The 18,172-nt window shown below is 41.9% G+C and overlaps 1 protein-coding gene across 1 annotated transcript in view; it reads right to left on the bottom strand.

Moving 5' to 3' along the window:
* Positions 1–3,933: 3,933 nt before the first annotated feature.
* gse1b (Gse1 coiled-coil protein b) overlaps positions 3,934–18,172 on the bottom strand; it is a 784,409-nt gene continuing 770,170 nt past the window's right edge. The window contains exons 15-17 of the mRNA XM_063067194.1: positions 15,334–15,600; positions 12,622–12,725; positions 3,934–10,601 (exon numbers count right to left, since the gene is read on the bottom strand). Of these exons, the coding sequence (XP_062923264.1) occupies positions 10,467–10,601; positions 12,622–12,725; positions 15,334–15,600 (506 nt within the window). The 3' untranslated portion in view covers positions 3,934–10,466. The remainder of the gene's footprint in view (positions 10,602–12,621; positions 12,726–15,333; positions 15,601–18,172) is intronic.

Genomic DNA, 18,172 nt, shown 5'->3' on the forward strand with positions numbered 1-18,172 from the left:
TATGTCATGAAATTTGTTGTTTTGCTGCGTCAGTGCATACAATTTATAAAAATACCAATTAAAATAAGAATTGTTAAAAAATTAAATTACTACAAAAAAAGAGTACAGAAATACTGAGGTAGTGTTCATTTTCTGTTCAGAAATCTGATGGCAGAAGGGAAGACGCTGTTCCTAAATGCTGAATGTGTGTTCTTGTGCTTCTTTACCTCTTCTCTGGTGGTATCAGTGAGAAGAGGCCGTGTCCTGGGCGATGGGTTCTTTAATGATGGATGCCACCTTTATGAGACATTGCCTTTTGAAGATGTCCTCGACGCTGTGCTCTTGATGGAGCTGGCTGAGTTTGCAGCCTTTTCCAATCCTGTGCTCCTACCCTCGCCCCTCTTTTGAAAGCCAGAACATTTATTTTTTTTTAATAGGATCTGGACCTTGAAAAGAAAATCATGGGAAATCAGTAAAAGGTTGATCATACACAAAGGAGTTGTTTCTGACAGAGTACATATCATTTCATAAGTTTTCTCCCTTTGGAGAATACAGAGAAAAAGTTCAGAAGATTTTAGAAAGTGTGGGAGTGAAAGTAGAGAAGTTAAGCAAGGAAGGAAAAGTATTAAAAAATGGCAGGTTAGATTTTTTAAAAAGTCTATAGTTTTATATAAAGTGCAAGAGGATAACTAAGGAAACAATAGGGCCAAATAGGTACCGAAAAGATGACCTGTTTTGTGGAGGTGGAAGAAAATGGAAAGGTTTAACGTTGTCTGACTGTCTTCACAAAACAAAGGATGATGCTGATGTGGCAGTTTTGGAGTCAACAGCGGCTTACCGGTTGCGATAAACAGTAAAAGCAGAGATAGTGAGCGATTAGCATCTTTGAAATATGTAAATCAACAGACATTGATCAAAAATTCCCCAAGGCAGTTAAAATAAACACAAGGGGAAACTCCCCTCTCTCTTTCCCCTCACTGCCCATCACCTCCTTCTGGTTCCCCTCCTCCTTTCTTCCATGGTCCACTGTCATCTCCTATCAGATTCCTCCTTCTTCATTCCTTAACCACTTCTACCCAGCACCTTCCTGCTTACTTAAACCCCATCTCCCCCACCCAACTACCCAACTTCCCTCTCTGAACATTTGTTATGGTTATTATTATGCATTTATTGAGTATGCCTGCAAGAAAATGAATACCAGAGCTGTATATGATGATATTAAATTTACTTTGAACTTTGACCTGGTTTCACCTATCACCAGCCAGCTTGTACTCCTTCCCCGCCCCTTGCCTTCTTCCTACTTCCTTTCCAGTAGTGATGAAAGGTCTTAGCCTGAAATGTGGACTGTTTACCAACTCCATTGATGCTGCCTGACTTGCTGAGTTCCTCCAGCACTTTTTGTGTCTGTTGCTTAAGATTTCCAGCATCTTGTGTTAACTTTGACCACTTTTCATAAATTGAATGATTACAGGGCAATTAGTTTAACGAAGAGAAGTTGGGGTGGACAGTAAATACTGACCTGACAAATAATACCAGGATGTTATTAAAGAATGAACAATATAAGGTAATAGCAAGAACGCTCATGAAATTAAGAGTTATGAATGCAGTCAGTCCTTTACACAAACCTCCCTTCCGCTGACTCCATCTATGCTTACCACTTTCTTGGGAAGACATCTATCATAATCAAGGACTTCTCTCACCCTGGACATTCCCTCTTCTCCCTTCTTATAGGGCAGAATATACAAAAGCTTGAGAGCATGGACCACCAAGCTCTAGGACAGCTTGTATCCTGATGTAGAGTGCAGAGGAGATTTACCAGGATGCTGCCTGGATCAGAGAGCATGTCTTCAAGGAGCAGTGCCTCAAAAAGGCAGTGTCCATCAGTAAAGACCCCCGTTACCCAGGGACATACCCACTTCTCACAGCCACCATCAGGAAGGGAGTACAGAAGCCTTAAGAGACACACACAATGATTCATAAACAGCTTCCTTCCCTCTGCCATTGTTTTCTGAATGAACATTGAACCTATGAACACTACCTCACTATTTTTAAAATTTCTTTTTTTTTGCACTATTTAACTATTTAATATATTCATACTGAATAGTTTTTTTCTCTATTATTATGCATTGAGTTATTCTGCTGCTGCAAAGCTAACAAATTTCATGACATATGACAGTGATATTAAACCTGATTATGAGGTGGAGTTGAGTGAGCTAGGGCTTTTTTCTTTTAAGCGAAGGAAGATGAGAGGTGACATGATAGAAGTGTGTAAGATTATGAGGGGTAAATGATAGGAATAGATTTCCAGACACTTTTTACCAGGGATGAAATGGCTACTAAAAGAGAGCGTAATCTTAAGGCTCTGCTCCATCCACCAAAAGCGGAACTTCCTGGTGGTCATTTTAATTCCGATTCCCTTTTCTACACGTCGTTCCAGGGCCTCCCCTTGTGCCACTATGAGCCTATCCCCAGGGTGGAGGACCAACGCCTTATATTCTATCTGGGTAGCCTCCGACCTAATGGCATGAGTATTGATTTCCCCTTCTAGTTTAAAAAAAATCCCTCTCTCCCCCCCCCCCTTCTTCTGTTCCCCACTCTGGCCTCTTACCTCCTCTCACCTATCACCTCCTCCTTCCTTTGTTCTACAGTTCACAGTCCTCTCCTATCAGATTCCTTCTTCTCCAGCCTTTTATCTTTCCAACCCACCTGACTTCACCTATCACCTTCTAGCTATTCCCCTTCCCATCCTCCCACCTTTTTATTCTGGTGTCTTACCCCTCCTTTTTGAGTCCAGAAGAAGGGTGTCGGCCTGAAATGTCGACTGTTTATTCCTTTCCACAGACGTCGCCTGACCTGCTGAGTTCCTCCAGCATTTTGCATATGTTGCTTATAATTTTAAGGCAATTGTAGAAAAATATAGGAAGGATGTCGGAGGTGGTATTTTTACACCGAGAGTGGTGGGTGTGTGGAACGTACTACTTGGGGTGGTGGTCAAGGCAGATGCATTAGGGACAGCTAAGAGACTCTTAGCTAGGCATAGAGAGGAAAAAAATAGATTGCTATTTGGGAGGAAAGCATTAGGTAGATTTTGGAACAGGTTAAATTCTCAGCACAATATCATACCTACTGTGTGTACTGGTTTTTGTTCTGTGTGCTATATTATACAGTAGGTCTTTTAAATGGATTTCTCATACTCCGAAGCAGGTTGATCCCTCCTTTTACGTTATCTTGGCCCTTGCACTTTATTGGCATGGTCTCTTCTCATTGCTACCATCGAGGACGAAGTACAGGAGCCTGCAGATGCACACTCAATGTTTCAGGAACAGCTTCTTCCCCTTTGCCATTCATTTCTGAACGGACGATGAACCCATGTACCTCACTTTTGGTTTGCTCTCTTTTCAAATTACTTACTTAGTTCTTTAAAATGTATATATATTTATTGTAGCTATAGTTTATTCTGTTATCTATGTATTGCCATGTACTGCTGTCGCAAAACTACAAATTTCATGACATATACCAGTGATGTTAAACCTGATTCTGAGATAGAGCCTTTGAGTACAGAAATAGGCCCTTCGGCCCAACTGGTTCATACTGACCAAGATTCCCATCTCAGCTGGTCCTCTTTGCCCGTAATCCCCGCCCAATTTTAAACCTGATTCTGATTCTGTACGGCTGGCAAGGAAACAAAAGTTTTTCCACTGTGTCTCAGTACATGTTACAATAAGAAACCAATTACAGGCTTCCTCGCACAGTAAAATAATGAAGACACCCATTAATCACTCTGTACATGATTTTATTTTTTTGAATTTTGTCCGAAATTACAGCAATATATTCATAAATACCTAATTACTACATTCAACAAATAATATATTACATTACAATAAATCCAAACAATATACTTAAAACATAATTTTCACAGCATCAACACCCACCCTCCCAATCCCCACCCCCAGTTATAGTGGAGGCCTTGTCTTCCTCCTCCCTCAAGAAGTATGATAGATCAAGTGTGCACAGGCTGTAACAGAAGTGCTGAACCAATATTCACTCTAATCAGTGGCAAGTTTACAGTTACAACGATCTATAAAGGCAGATCTGCTAGTGAGTGGCAAGTGTGGTACAGGGTACAAGCAATGGATCATCGTCAATGGGGTGTGATGGCTGTAAACCAGGTACAGTGGCTACAAGGTACCTGCTGTGGTTTGGCAACTTAGGAGCCCAAAGGTGAGACGGTGAGTGATTGTTCTGCAGCAAGCGACCTGTTGCTACCCAGACCCGTTCAGAGAGTGGTGTTTATCTCTTATTTAGAGATACGACACAGTGGCAGGACCATGTGACCCAGTGAGCCCGTGCTGCTCAGTTACACCCATGTGACCAATTAACCAACCAGCCCGTACGCCTTTAGGACAAGGGAGTAAACTGAAGCAGCCAGAGGAAACTCGCGTGGTCACAGCAGCGAGAAATGGTCACTGGCGCTGTAAAGTCACTGCCACTAGGCTACTGCGCTGCCTTTTTGGCCCATTGGGTCCATGCCAGCTTCCTCCCTCTTCGTATTTCCACCAGTCTGTGGGGCGCTCCTTGTGCCCCGGATGGCAAACTGTTACATACGGTGGGAATTATGGCGGTTGAGTGAAAGCTTGACGATGCAATGAAACACTTGCCCTGTCAATCCAAGTGTGAGGAGGCATATACATGGCAACGTTGGCATTTGTTTCAATACTGTTGTAGGGCACTTTGTTAAATTCTGCACTGACATTCACACTGCAGATTTTTATTTATAATGACACAGGATTTGGCCCATTGGCTCCATGCCAGCACCCAGCAGGGAAATTCCCCCTTTTATTTCCTTGTGGTCCTGCAACTTACTCTCTCTCAATGGCCCATCAATTCCCTGTTGATTCTTTTGTCTATACTTGGGGTAATCTACAGTCACCAAATGATCTACCAGCATGACTTTAGACGCTATGATTGATGTCAAGTGTGAAGTGGCAGGCAAAGCAGCTGCACTTTTAATACAAGTCACTGCTTGGTTTGGACATGGATGATTAATTAACTTCATAAGAAACACTGCATTTTCTCTTGGACTAACAACATCACATGACATTTGCCTCACATGAAAGGATTTTGGCGTGTCTGGATTACTTACAGTAACTAGGAACTAGGTGGATTTACAATAAGATTCACTCATCAACAGCTCACTCCCAGAATCAAGGCCCACTTCAGTTGAATATGGCACCCAGCTGATGTCATGAATGACATCACATCCTCAGTAAAACTTTATGACAGAATGGACATCCTCAAAAGAGAACAACATAAAATATCACTCTCGCTTTAGGGCCAAATTTCTGAAAAGACAATGGAATCTTTAGTTTCCCCATTTTTTAAAAAAGATGATTACAGGTTCTCCTCACGTTATGAATGGCTGATGTATGTACAGTCCGTACATCGGATGGGCTTTGAGAAGGACAACAGGATGGATTTGCCGCCTGTTGCGGGGCGGCAGGCATCGTCTCAACCTTGGAACTCGGTTCAGGGTCGCATTTCCGATTAGTAAGCTGTCCGCGTCAGGAACAGTTCACAGGAACGGAATGCTGGAGAGGACCTGTCCTTTGGTTTTCCGTGAGTGCTTTTGATACCATTTATATTGTAATGACTTTGTTGTCAGATCATTCAGCCAAACTTCAAATAAGAACCCCCATCAATAAAATATGTCAAATAGGAAAACTAATTGTTCTCCTAGAGATTCTCTCCATTGGACTGAATGATAGAAAAGACATTCACCTTTTTTTTTGTTAAGAGGTGATAGCTCATGACCAGATGTTGAATTTCTGTTATGAGCTTCACCTTTCTATCTGAGAACTATTTGGTTTCCATTCAATGGTGGTTTTCTGGAAAAGAAGACCATATCTGTTTGAATTCTGAAGCTGAAACAGAAAATGAGGGATATACTCAGCGCTTCAGGCAGCAGCTAGAGGGAGAGGAACAGAATTAATGTTTCCGGTCATTCACAGGGGTCAGATTCAAAGCAATTTACCTTAACTGTTAACCTTGCTTCTTTCTCCACAGGTGCTGTCTGACCTACTGAGAAAATCCAACATTTCCTATTATATAATTTCAAGATGTGGTTATCTTACAAATATCTTCTACCGAGTACATGCCTCGTTTACAGCGCCTGCAATCTGGAACTAATGAAATATCAACAGCTGGCAGATGAGGATCAATTGGGAAATGGATTTTAGGATGGAAGTAATTATAGTTGGGGAGCTCTAGTCAGGAGGGAGAAAGTCTATTGGATGAACACAAACTTTGTGTCAATCAGTGATCAAGTTGAAGAACCACTGAATAGTGATTGAGATGACCCATAACTCCAGTAGAAAACATGCTGTCAGTTTGTGGAGCCTAAACAATACAGAGTAAGTAACAGGCTGTTAATTGCACCTTTGCCACTGTTAGAGCAAAGCTATACTGTAAACTGGAAATATGCTTCCTAAACTTCTGTAATTCTTTCCCGGTCTTTGGATTATATTTCTCATTATGTTCAGCAAATTTTGTAGCAGGTTACTTGGACACACTAATGCTGATACCAACTGCCTGTACGTTGGTCTACAGAGTTTAATGCCAAGGTAAATGGATGAGAGAGATCCGGCCTGGACACAATCCAGGGGAAATGGAGATGTAAGGCCTGCTGTAGGGCATCAGTACAGCAGCAAGGATGACTGGAAGTAAGAGATGAGTGAGAAGATGTCTATAATAACCACTGAACCAGGGAGATGTTGGCCTGGATTGTGTGGGACAAGGCTTGGGAAGTTTCAGAATGTGAAAAGTGGAAGTGTGTGGTTGAGCATGTATCATTGGTAAACATCTGAAAAGAAGATGCATATACTAATCCTTATTGCGTTTCACGTCTCTATTGTATTTCTATTATTAAGAAACATTAATTACCTCACCAAGGCAAATTAGCATCACCTATGCTTAACAAGCTGGACAAGTGAATAGATGTCCTTTAGCAATGGTAGTGGCATGCTAAAGTCATGCATACTAGATGCTGATTGCCAAGCATCCTACAGAACCTCAGCCAAGAGGCCATTCTTCCAGGATAGCAGTTGGGGTCAGAAGGATTGCAATGTGAGACCTCAATGTCCAAGCTTGCCCGGCACATTTGGAGGTGCTGAGCATCACGAACAGGAGCAGAAAGCCTGTTGAATGTTTACATTCTACTCCTGCTCCACTGAAGAGTCAGGCATAATTTGGGTTCTGTTCAGTGTACAAGGTTTCATAATATGGTTGGTTTCCAAATAAACAACATTGGTATGTTTATCTTTACAGATGTGATAGCCATATTAATGAAGAACCTGCCGGTATGGGGCTTTGGCTGTGTGCACTGAAAGTACAAGGTAGTAACATTTGCACTCTGAATGCTGTTTCTAAAAATTAATTCTATTGAAGTCAACAGAATTGCTGTTCAATGCAGATGTGTACCAAATGAACAACAGGGGAATCTTTTACCTCATGATATCTCCAATACAGAATACCAGTGGAGAGTCTGAGTGGTTTGCAGTAAAAAGCTATCACTGCAACAAGCTCTCCTGCACACGGCACGTGGAGCATGTATGGCACAAGACCCTTTCAGGAAGAACTGCAAAGTAACACTCGGGTCTGGACCACTTTGTGATTGGCAGATGTATTCCCATTTACAAATAACTTAGAACTTGGGTTCTAAACAAAAACCCTCCCATATCTGACTCTAAAATCCCAGTGGCCTGTACATTGAAAAGTATGGTTCACGCAATGGGCTGATTTAGTTGGACACATTAATACCATGAGCTTATCTGGCAATTGGTTCTGCTTTATCATGTGATTTTCCTTAATCTCTCGAATAAATTAGGATGTGGACACTTCACTAGTGTCATTCCTATGGGCTTTGCAGTTGGTACAGCAAAAACTGAGGGGGGTTTTCCTCAGGATTATAAACTCTTCATCTCAGACAGCCCTTCGATGGAGGTAACTCTCTGAAGTTAAGTCTGACAAACAGCAAAAGCTAACAAGCACCCTTTTAATCAGGGCACAGTAACTGCTGCACAATTTTTTTAAAAAGTCCAAGGAACAGAAGTACTAGAATGCCCTCAGACCTTTCATGTCTCTGTGGGTTTTAGATGTATGGATGTCAAGGTTCAGGAAATTAACAAGAAGTTGTCCTTAGTTTATTTAAATGGCTTTATTTTAGATTAATGTCTTCAATGATTTTCCCGTATTTAGAAAATAAAAACTTACTCCATCGCACAGCACACACCAAAATAGCTTGAGAAGCTTTCTTTGAGTTAGGAGAATGGAGGAACAATTGTTGCCTCCATACTGGCGGAGAAGACTTCCTTCTATACTACATAACACAAAAATTCGAAAACAGGAATGGACATGGGATTGAATCAGAATGGGATTAATGTTTTAAATTTTCCCAGAGAAATGAGCCCTGGTTTTAACCGCAATAAAAGCCACACCCCAATTATCTTGCAGATCAAAAGGTACTGAAACTAATCCTGGTTGAAGAGTGCTTCTGTCTAGAGAAAGGATTTGAAAAGTGAAGAGACACAAATGCTCCCACTTCCCTCCTCCTGTGTGGAACCGTCTCCATTTTAAGAATGTCTGTAGGTATTTTCTAATGGGGCTGTCATAACCTCTGAATTTACGTTACGAGGAGGGAACCTGGAGATTTTTATAATAATGCATGATAATGCCCCAGACATCCTGCTAACTCTCACCTTGCAATAATTGTCTGGACCCAGAACCATTAAAAGGGTGTTACCGTCTCTGACGGGGTGGGGGCAGAGAATGCATATATAGAATGCACCTAGTTACAAGATGCTGCAGCAGTCCCTCAGTGCACACCCCTATCTATCACAGCCAGTGCTTCGCAGCGGGATACGAAACAAAAAAATTCGAACACAAAGATAATTTTTCTGCAGTCAAAATGCACCATTTGGCTGGGAGAAGCAGGGGTAGATGGCCACGACAAATGCATCTTACATCAAAGACTCTTTAGACACACCAACCACAAATGTTCTCTCTACCTTTAATAAGCGTCAGAGTGGAAAATGAGGAAGGGTCTGAGTGCCCAACACAGGCGAGTGCAAATTAGATACAAAAACTTACAGTACATTAGGAGAAAATGTAAAGCAGCTGATACAGCCACAAGTCGGCACTGGTGCTTGTCTCTCTCAAGCAAGTATAAATAAGGAGGAGGAAGGGGTGATAGGCAGGGGAAGAGGTGTAGAGGCTTTGCGTCCTCTCTTAAAGAAATCTTAAACTGGTGCTACACCAAAACAGAGTGAACAGCTTACACACCAGTGAAAACCCTCTTGCTCTCTTTTTTTTGGATTTTAGTTTTAAAAAGACTTTTGATTCTTTGTCCTGACCAGCAGCAGTACGAACACTAAAAGCAAGATATTTGCCAAAAGCAGAAACATATTAAAAATGGCAAGCTTTAATACAAATAATTAAAGTAATAAAAACATACAAAATCTGTTTTTGTTTATATACAGTACAAGGCAAAGCATCTTTTTGTTTTGTGAAAAAATCCTTTTTATTTTGTTTTTATTTAATAATTAAAAAAAGTGCCCTTTAGGCTATTGTCTTTCTATACTTAATGCACACTCAGTGCTGTAACATGCATCAGTGTGATTTAATAGACTCTGTTTCAAAATGTACCTGCAATTGCCTTAAGTGCATTTTTCTGTGAAAAAGAAGCCTCGTTATCTGAGCGAGCCTTAAACTGTCATGGTCTGATTCGGTTGCAGTGCAAGGGGGCTGAGAAGAGCCAGTAAATGAGGTGGACTTCCTTTTCAGTGGGATTTGGGGATAGAAAGGATTTCCAAACCTTGCTCCATGGCAGAAAGATTAGCAGAGACTGCAGAAAGAGGGACAGGTTGGGCAAGGGGGAATGGTGTTCAGTAAGGTGGATCCTTCAATCACGTGTGGTCAGTATCTTGTGGTGTTCTCCAACGGATTGGAAACCTCTCTGTTTCTTGTCTTCGGAGCAAGAGACATCCATGCAGAAGGTTCAGCCACTTAGGTTGTTGTAGCAAGCCACTCAAAATCAAGGAAGTACAGAGATATTCACACAGTCCAGTCAAGTTGGAAGAGTTTACGTCAGATGTATTAGTGTTGGCTCTGGAGGTCAGGCATAGACCACCCCCTGCAAGCTGTCCTTAATTGGAATGGGGGTAGATGAGGGACTAAATAATTATCAGAAATTCAAACCAAGGTTGGAAAAAAAGTGTTCCTTTAAGCAAATTTATGTAAAAAATAGAGAGATCCAGAAGTCTTGTTTCCTTTACAATGCAATGTTCGTCCAATAGGCGGGTTATCCTTTTACCCTTTGCTTCATGTGTGGCATGTTTCCTTAGGTCTTGCCTAGAGTATCAATTCCAATGGGAATCTTAAATACCAGGATAATAAAATAGTCTCTCTATGCCATGGCCGAGCTAGCAGGGCTGTCACCTTGGATAGGACTTGAAGTAGCTTCTAGACCAGTGCATTGTAGGCAGTGCAAGGCACTTTCTTAAATGGTCCAATTCGGACTGGAGTCTCTCCCTTTCTGAGGCTAGTTTCTGCTTCTGGGCCAACAGTTCCTGCATTTCAAAGAGAATCAGTTGCACAATGTAATCAGTTATTTCCACCAATGTTCAAACAAAGTTTTCAACTATCTGTGCTACTTAAGATCATGGAGTCTTTTGTTCAGAAATTAGGAAACACTTCCACTTGGAACTGATACTAAGTCATTTGTTAATTTTAGGATGGATTTTCATAAAACAAAGATGTTACGTAGGACATGAGGAAAGGTGGACAAACACATGGAAGCCTCAGTGGTCTGCCTGGCAATTCTCATGAATGACAGAACAAGGACAAATTGATCTCCTCCTGTTCTGATATCTACATAGAACAAAAAAACAATACACGCACAGGAGCTGGCCATTCGGCCCACGATATCTGTGCTGATCAAGGAGGGAAATTAAACTAATCCTATCTGCCACATGACTGAGGTTTAAGAGTTAGAAAAGCAAAGAATCTATGAATCTGTTACTAATCACCTATATTGTTCACGTAGTCAATTATCAGGGTCCCTGCGTGATTATGGAGTTAGTAATTGGGATATCTTTGAGGCTTCAGAGAGATGTCCCATCACCACCATCATAGGGCAACAATTTTAGCAGCCATGTCCCAATATATTCTGCCATTGATAGTCCCAAGCCTGCCTGCGAAAGGAGGAAGGTTGGGTCTAGGGCTAGCAACACCATCCCATTAAAAACCCAGAGCTACAGAAACAGCAAGAGAAGCTTGAGAGACCTCATCCTTGGAGAGGAGGGATCTTTGCCTAGAAGAAATACAAGATGGGCTACACCTAGGGACAACTTGAAAGACTGTCCCAGGACAGAGGACTCTGGTGAGCTGTTGTCAGTGGCCTATGCCCCAGTAAGGGTAATGGATAGACTTTAGTGAGGAAGGATGTTCCAACATATTTAGAGGTAAGGATATATTTACAGACAATTTAAACAGGAATATTTTATTCCTGGATCATCTGATGATGGCAATGTTATGGCTCTAAGGTCATGGCCACAATGAAGGTGTGACTCTGAGAGAGGAATTATTTGATAGGAGCCAAACCCTTCAAATGCTCAAGGATACTATGGTCAGCTGTTCTTTCTGGAAACCAACCCCTGACCAACTGCGATTAGTTGATTTTGTACCCCACAATGGTAGAGCTTGGGATGCTGGGAATTTGGGGTAATTTTCAAGTCAGCCTCCATAGAATTCCAATAAAAAAGCAGACATGTTCAATACTTCACAGCTGGCAGTGCATTCTGATTCTCAAAAACAGCCCACATGTTTAGAGAAAACTTCAACATTGATTTCAGCTGGTAAAAATAAATGTTGTTTCATAACTCAGCATAGCTGTATTTCACATTTCCATTAGTTGAGGAATGACCAATTTAGCTGCTTGGTTAAGCCAGTGTCATTAATACGAGGAGCATGTTTCCACATTCAATCTCCCCTGAAAATTGTACTGAGGTCACAATGACATAATGGAGCCCATTTACCGCTCATTTAACTATTAAAGTAATCAGCTCTACCATCTACTTGAAAGACTACCAAGTTGGCGTAAGTCTGGAAGATAGCATTAAATCTTGTGTCCTAATTTTAGACCATAAGACATCGGAGCAGAATTATGCCATTTGTCTGTGGTAATGAATTCCAGAGTTTCACCATCCCCTGGCTAAAGAAATTCCTCCTCATCTCTGCTCTGCAGAGACATCCTTCTATTCTGAGGTCCTAGACTCTCCCACAATTAGATACATCTTCTCCACATCAATTCTATCTAGGAGTTTCAATATTTGTTTCAATAAGTGAGATTTCCATCATTCTTCTAAACTCCAACCATCAAATGCTCCTCATACATTATCATAAATTCCTCTGGACCCTCTCCAATGCCAGCACACTAAAATCTGTTCCCAATTCTCCAACTGTAGTCTGACCAATGAACAATAAAGCCTAAGCATTCCCTTGCCATATTATCCCATTCCAGCTGAAATCAAAGGGAAATAAATTCCCAGACAATTGACAATCTATTGTAATTGAAAGATTATCACCTACCGACATGCTGAGGGACAGCTGCTCCGCTGACAGGCTAAGGTTATAGTGAAAGGTTTCCAGGCGCCTGCATTGGGCTTGTAGAACCTGTCGCTCCACGTTTTGCTCTGAAATAAATGATCAATTTTGTTATATTTTATCATTTAACATCTTAAACTTATCATTAAATTGTTAAATTGTTGCCTCCCCCCCCCCCCCACCAAATCTAACAGAATTGATGCTTTGATCTCAGAGCTCACTGAAGATACAGAATAGTTCAGGATGATTAGGTCTTGTATCTTTCACTTTTAACTGATTAAAAACTCCCCGAAGGCCAACCTGGAAAATGTGTTTTTTTTTCCACTTCCCTTCACCGATTATACAACATGCCAGCTATAATGAAGAGCCACGTAAAATTGTTGTGTTCAGTCAGCCAGTTATAAGAATGCCACACATGGCTTCAAAAATGGTCACCTAACTCACTGGCCGACCCCATTTGTCCGTGCAGCAGTACAGCAGACTGAAGAAAGATGAAAAGTGCTGGCAGGCAAGCAAAAGGGTTGCGATTATGTTGAAGAAAACAAATTAAGCTAAAGCTTTAATTACTGTTGCTCCTGTTTAATTGTGTTTTAGAAGCTAGCAGTTGAGTACTTCATTTTAAACATTAAAAGTGTCCAAAATTATCAACTGCTATTAAAAACTGATTAAAAAAAAGACACACTCCAGGGATGAAACTAAAAAAATAATTCAACCACAGTAGTTTGATATTCCCATGTTATCATTCCCAATAATGACCACGAGAGTACCAGACTGTTCAAATATGGAATTAAGGTATCTGAGACTAATCTGTATCTTATTACATTTCCTTACATAAGGGTTGAGTGATCAGGAGCAGGAATCCAAGCTGACTTTGATATCAGCTCCCTCAGGACACGAGGCGAGATAAGATAGTGGAGTTCTGGTCAGGAATAGAGGCCGCGATCTTCCTACTCCAGACACTTCTGTTCTGAACTAAGCAGTATATTTACCAAATGACTCAGCACAGTAGTCATTGTTGAAGCTAGAAGAGTATCTGCTGATCATTAACTCTCCCCACAAAAGCTTTTGAGCTTTGAAAAACGTCGTGCTGGTTCACAACTGAGACCGACATACCAGTGCAAGGAATGATTATTATTGGAAGTCAGATCCTTCAGGTGGGATGTTAAACTTGACTCCATTGTTTTTATAGAACAATCACAGAATTAGAGCAAGGGATTGTGGAAATTCAAAGTTAATTTATAATGAAAGGACATATATGTCAGCCTATATGACTTTGAGATTCATTTTCTTGCAGTTTTTCGTAGTAGAGCAAAGAGGTACAATAGAATCAATGAAAAATAGCACACTAAGACTGACAAGCAACCAATGTGCAATAGAAGACAATCTTTGCAAATACAGGTAATATTGTTGTTAATAATAATAAACAAATTAATACGTGAAACCTAGTGTTGGATGAGGAGAGGAAGTGGTGGATACAAGTTTGATTGCAACATTTGAGAGAAGTTTGGGGAAGTACAGGGATGGGAGGGGTATGGAGGACTATGGTCCAGGTATGGGTCAATGGGAATAAGCAGAATAAACAGTTCAGCACGGACTGGATGCGGTGTCTGGAGAAGGGAAACTCTGATTTTAAACCTCTGCTGCCTGCGGCCATACCCACCCACGGGAAAGGCTTCGGGAGTAAACCCCGAGGAAGAAATCCGGAGCTGGGGTCCCTAAGGCAGTTTGATGTTGTTTACAGCTTCACTCTGGCAGCCTCTGCGACAACACTGGTGCCAAGCTGTATCAGCGCTTGCCCTTCCCTTGGACTACATCAGTGACGTGGAGAGGGGGAACCCGCTGCATGGGCAACAGCTGGTTCTTCAAATCTTCCCGCCCAGGCTTGCACCCTGGAGAGGACACAGTCCACCAGAGGTGCAAACCCATGATCCCCTGGGATCGACGGCTGCCTACTACAGACTAGATGATACGAAGGGCCTGTTTCTGTGCTGTAGTGCTCAATGACGATGACTACATTCACCGATCTTGGCAGGTCAGCTCAACTAAGGGCAATAAAATACAGACATGGGAGACGGCAGATGCTGGAATCTGGAGCAAATGGCAGACTGCTGGAGGAACTCATCTGGAGGGTCATGTAGATCTGTGGAGAAAAATGGGCATTCAACCATTCAGATTGAGACCCTTCATCTGAACCAGAAGATTAGAGGGGAGAGAGTCAGTATAAAGAAGTGAGGGAAGTGGGATTTGGGTGTGGGGGGGAAATGGGGAAAGAGCTGGCAAGTGATAGGTGGATCCAGCTGAGGAGGGGTAATTGACAAGTGGAGGAGGGAAGGGTGGAATTAGTGACAAGCTGGAAGATGGAGGCAACAAATGGCTGCAAGTGATGGAATCTGATTGGAAGGTAGAGTATGGAACGCAGATGGGAAAGATGGGGACGTGGGACCCAGTGGGAGGAAATGGATTTGCAACTCACTAGACCGCAGATGCTGGAATCTGGGGCAACAAATAATTGCTGGAGGAACTCAGCAGGTCCAGCAGCAACTCATGGAATGATGTAGGGATTTGACTGGAAATGTTGAGAATTCCTCCATGCTTGACCTGCTGAGTTCCTCCAGCTGATTTCCTGTTGCTAGCTCACTATGGTAGACTATCAGCTGCACACAATGGGTTTCCTAGCACAGACACTGGGTCACTTACCTTCAACATACTCCTGATAGGCCTCAAAGATGGCCTCAATACCCTGCCATTTTGAATGAAAAGGCCTTGTGTCCTCCTCTTCCTCATCGTCTTCATTGTCGGAGTCCTCCTCCTGCTCACACACAACCCCTTTCCTGGTCTGGGTGCCAGTGTGCTGGCCGTTCTGGTGGGTAAAGGGTGTTCTGCTGGAGGAGTGGATCTCTGGAATGTTGTAACGGACAGAGGTGTCCAACTTGTGATTTTGCTCGGCGGTTAGTGTCAATGCGCCTGGACAGATTTTAAAAAAAGACAAAGGAAAATATTCAGTGCTCAATAACATATGGGCAAAGACCATGAGAGAGAAGCATTTTCAACCCAATGAGCCAGTTCCATCTCTCACTGACATCATGGCTGATTTGCAACCTTTGTATTAGTGACTTTGTTACAACTGACACCTCCAAAAGGACCACAACCTTGCTGTGGTTTGGAGGCTTGCATGCATCAATCACCTGGAGAGCTATGCTGGTTGAAGCCAGGCCTTTAGGCTTTGGCTCTTGGTAAGGCCACCCATGCCAAACAGGTCAAAGGGTAGAGGCCAGTCTAAGAGTGGTCCACCGGTCCTCCATGTTTGGGAGTTCAGCTCAGGGCTAACAACCCTGACTGGTCAAACAAAATTGTTATGTAGTGACAATGGAGAACCCTCCTAGTGAGTATGACGGTATTCCTGAGTCTCCACCCGGGACTTCCACGACTGACAGTAGTGAAACCAAGAGTAAGCTACTGACACGATGAAGGAAGCCCTGAACACTACCAGAGATGGAGGACCTTATTACTGTCCTAAATACCAGCAGCAGAACGAACATTAAGAAAGTAAGTACAACTGACTGGTGTCAATTGTCACTTGCAAAAGAGAATTCCAGTTTCTACAATACCCTGAAAGTCCAGGTCCAATTTTCAGATGTTCAATCTTGCCCTAAATCTTTGACACCCTGAAGCTTTCCATGCAATCAATTTTTCCCTACTACCCTGACAACTTCAATGAAGTGACCCACTGATCCTCAAATTTTCAATAAATACATTCTAGCTATTAAACTCCAAAGGCTCAAATACAGTGGCTATTGGAGTGTTAACTAAGGGGCAAGTGCTTTAAAGGTATCTGGACTATGGATCTGGGTAAATGAGTTCAAATTCCACTACATCAACTTGGGAATTTAAATTCAAGTAAATATCTGGAATAAAAAGTTGGTATCAGTAACAACAATTGAAATTTTGTGAAATACCATCTAATTTATCAATGTCCACCCAGGAAAATATTCTGCCTTCCTTAACCTTATCTATTGCATGGTGACTCCAGATAAGACCATAAGACATAAGAACCAATTCATCTTGGCTGATTTATTATCTTTTATCTCAGTCTCTTTGCTTCTCCCCATAATCTTTGACACCCTTACTAATCAAGAACCTATCAACCTCCACTTTACATATACACTATGACTTGACTCCACAGTCATCTGTGACAATAAATTCTACAGATTCACCACCCTCTACCTCTAGTGAAAGAAATTTCTCTTCATCTCTGTTCTAAAGGGATGTCTTTGTATTCTGAGCCTGTGCCGTCTGGTCTTGGCTCCCCCACTATAGAAAACATTCTCTACAGGTCCACTCTTTCAGTGAGATCCCCCCTCATTCTTCTCCAGTGAGTACAGGCTCAAAGCCATCAAATAGTCCTCACACATTAACCTTTTCATTCCCAAGATCATTCTTGTGAACCTCCCCTAGACTCTCTCCAATGCCAGCATATCCTTAAACTGCTCACAATACTCCCAAGTGTGGTCTGGCCAATGCCAAGTTCAAATTCAAGTTCATAATTGTTGCCATTCAACCATATACATGTATACTGCCAAATGAAACAACATTCCTCTGGTCTAAAATGCACAACACATTACATATAACTCACGCACAACACATAAGGTAACATTATTACAAATACATTAACAAATAATAAGGTACATTTACAACACAAGTCAAAAAATGAACAGTATAAGCTACTGTGCTTCATGCGCGATGAGAGCTGGGTGGTGACAGGGAGTTCAGTAGTCTCACAGCCTGGGGGAAGAAGCTGTTTCCCATTTTGAGTCCCTGTCTTAATGCTATGGTACCTCTTGTCTGATGGTAGTGGGGCAAAGAGACTGTTGGATGGATGGGAGGGATTACTGACAATGCTAAGAGCCCTATGCCAGTGCCTTATAAAGCCTCACCATTACATCCTTGCTTTAATATTCTAGTCCTTTTGAAATGGATCCAATATTTATACCTAGGTGGTTGATTCTTAGCAATGCTTTGGAACACCCATCAAGACACAAGAGACACTTAATGGACAGCAAGTGCTAGATTTGGAAGCACTATTAGATTCCATAGACTAAAAACACGTCCTGGTAATGCTAGTTATATTCTCTCTAAGGCCAGTGGATGCTCCCTGAGATGGAATGCCCAGAAATGTTCGAGTCTTCCAAGCATGGTCCAAGCAAGACTTAGTGGAGCTGGAACATCGTATCTTAAATGCTGCATTTCAGCCCTTTATAGAGATAGCACAACAGTTTCTGATTCAGAAGGCTTATTTATCTATCGCATGTATATCAAAACGTGCAATGAAATGTGACACTTGCATTAACAACCAACACACCCAAGAATGTGTTGGGGTGTAGCCCACAGGCTAAGCTAAGAGCTAAAGAATAATTTATTATTTTCTGTATCCACCGAGCTAAGAACGTGATCCCTTTGTACATCTGCTGTTTCTGCCATCTTTTCCCTTCTTTTCCAGCCCTTCTGCAGGGTCTTGGCCAGCAATATCAGCTGTTTA

This window comes from Mobula hypostoma, chromosome 14 (genome assembly GCF_963921235.1).
Source record: "Mobula hypostoma chromosome 14, sMobHyp1.1, whole genome shotgun sequence".
Taxonomy (NCBI): domain Eukaryota; kingdom Metazoa; phylum Chordata; class Chondrichthyes; order Myliobatiformes; family Myliobatidae; genus Mobula; species Mobula hypostoma.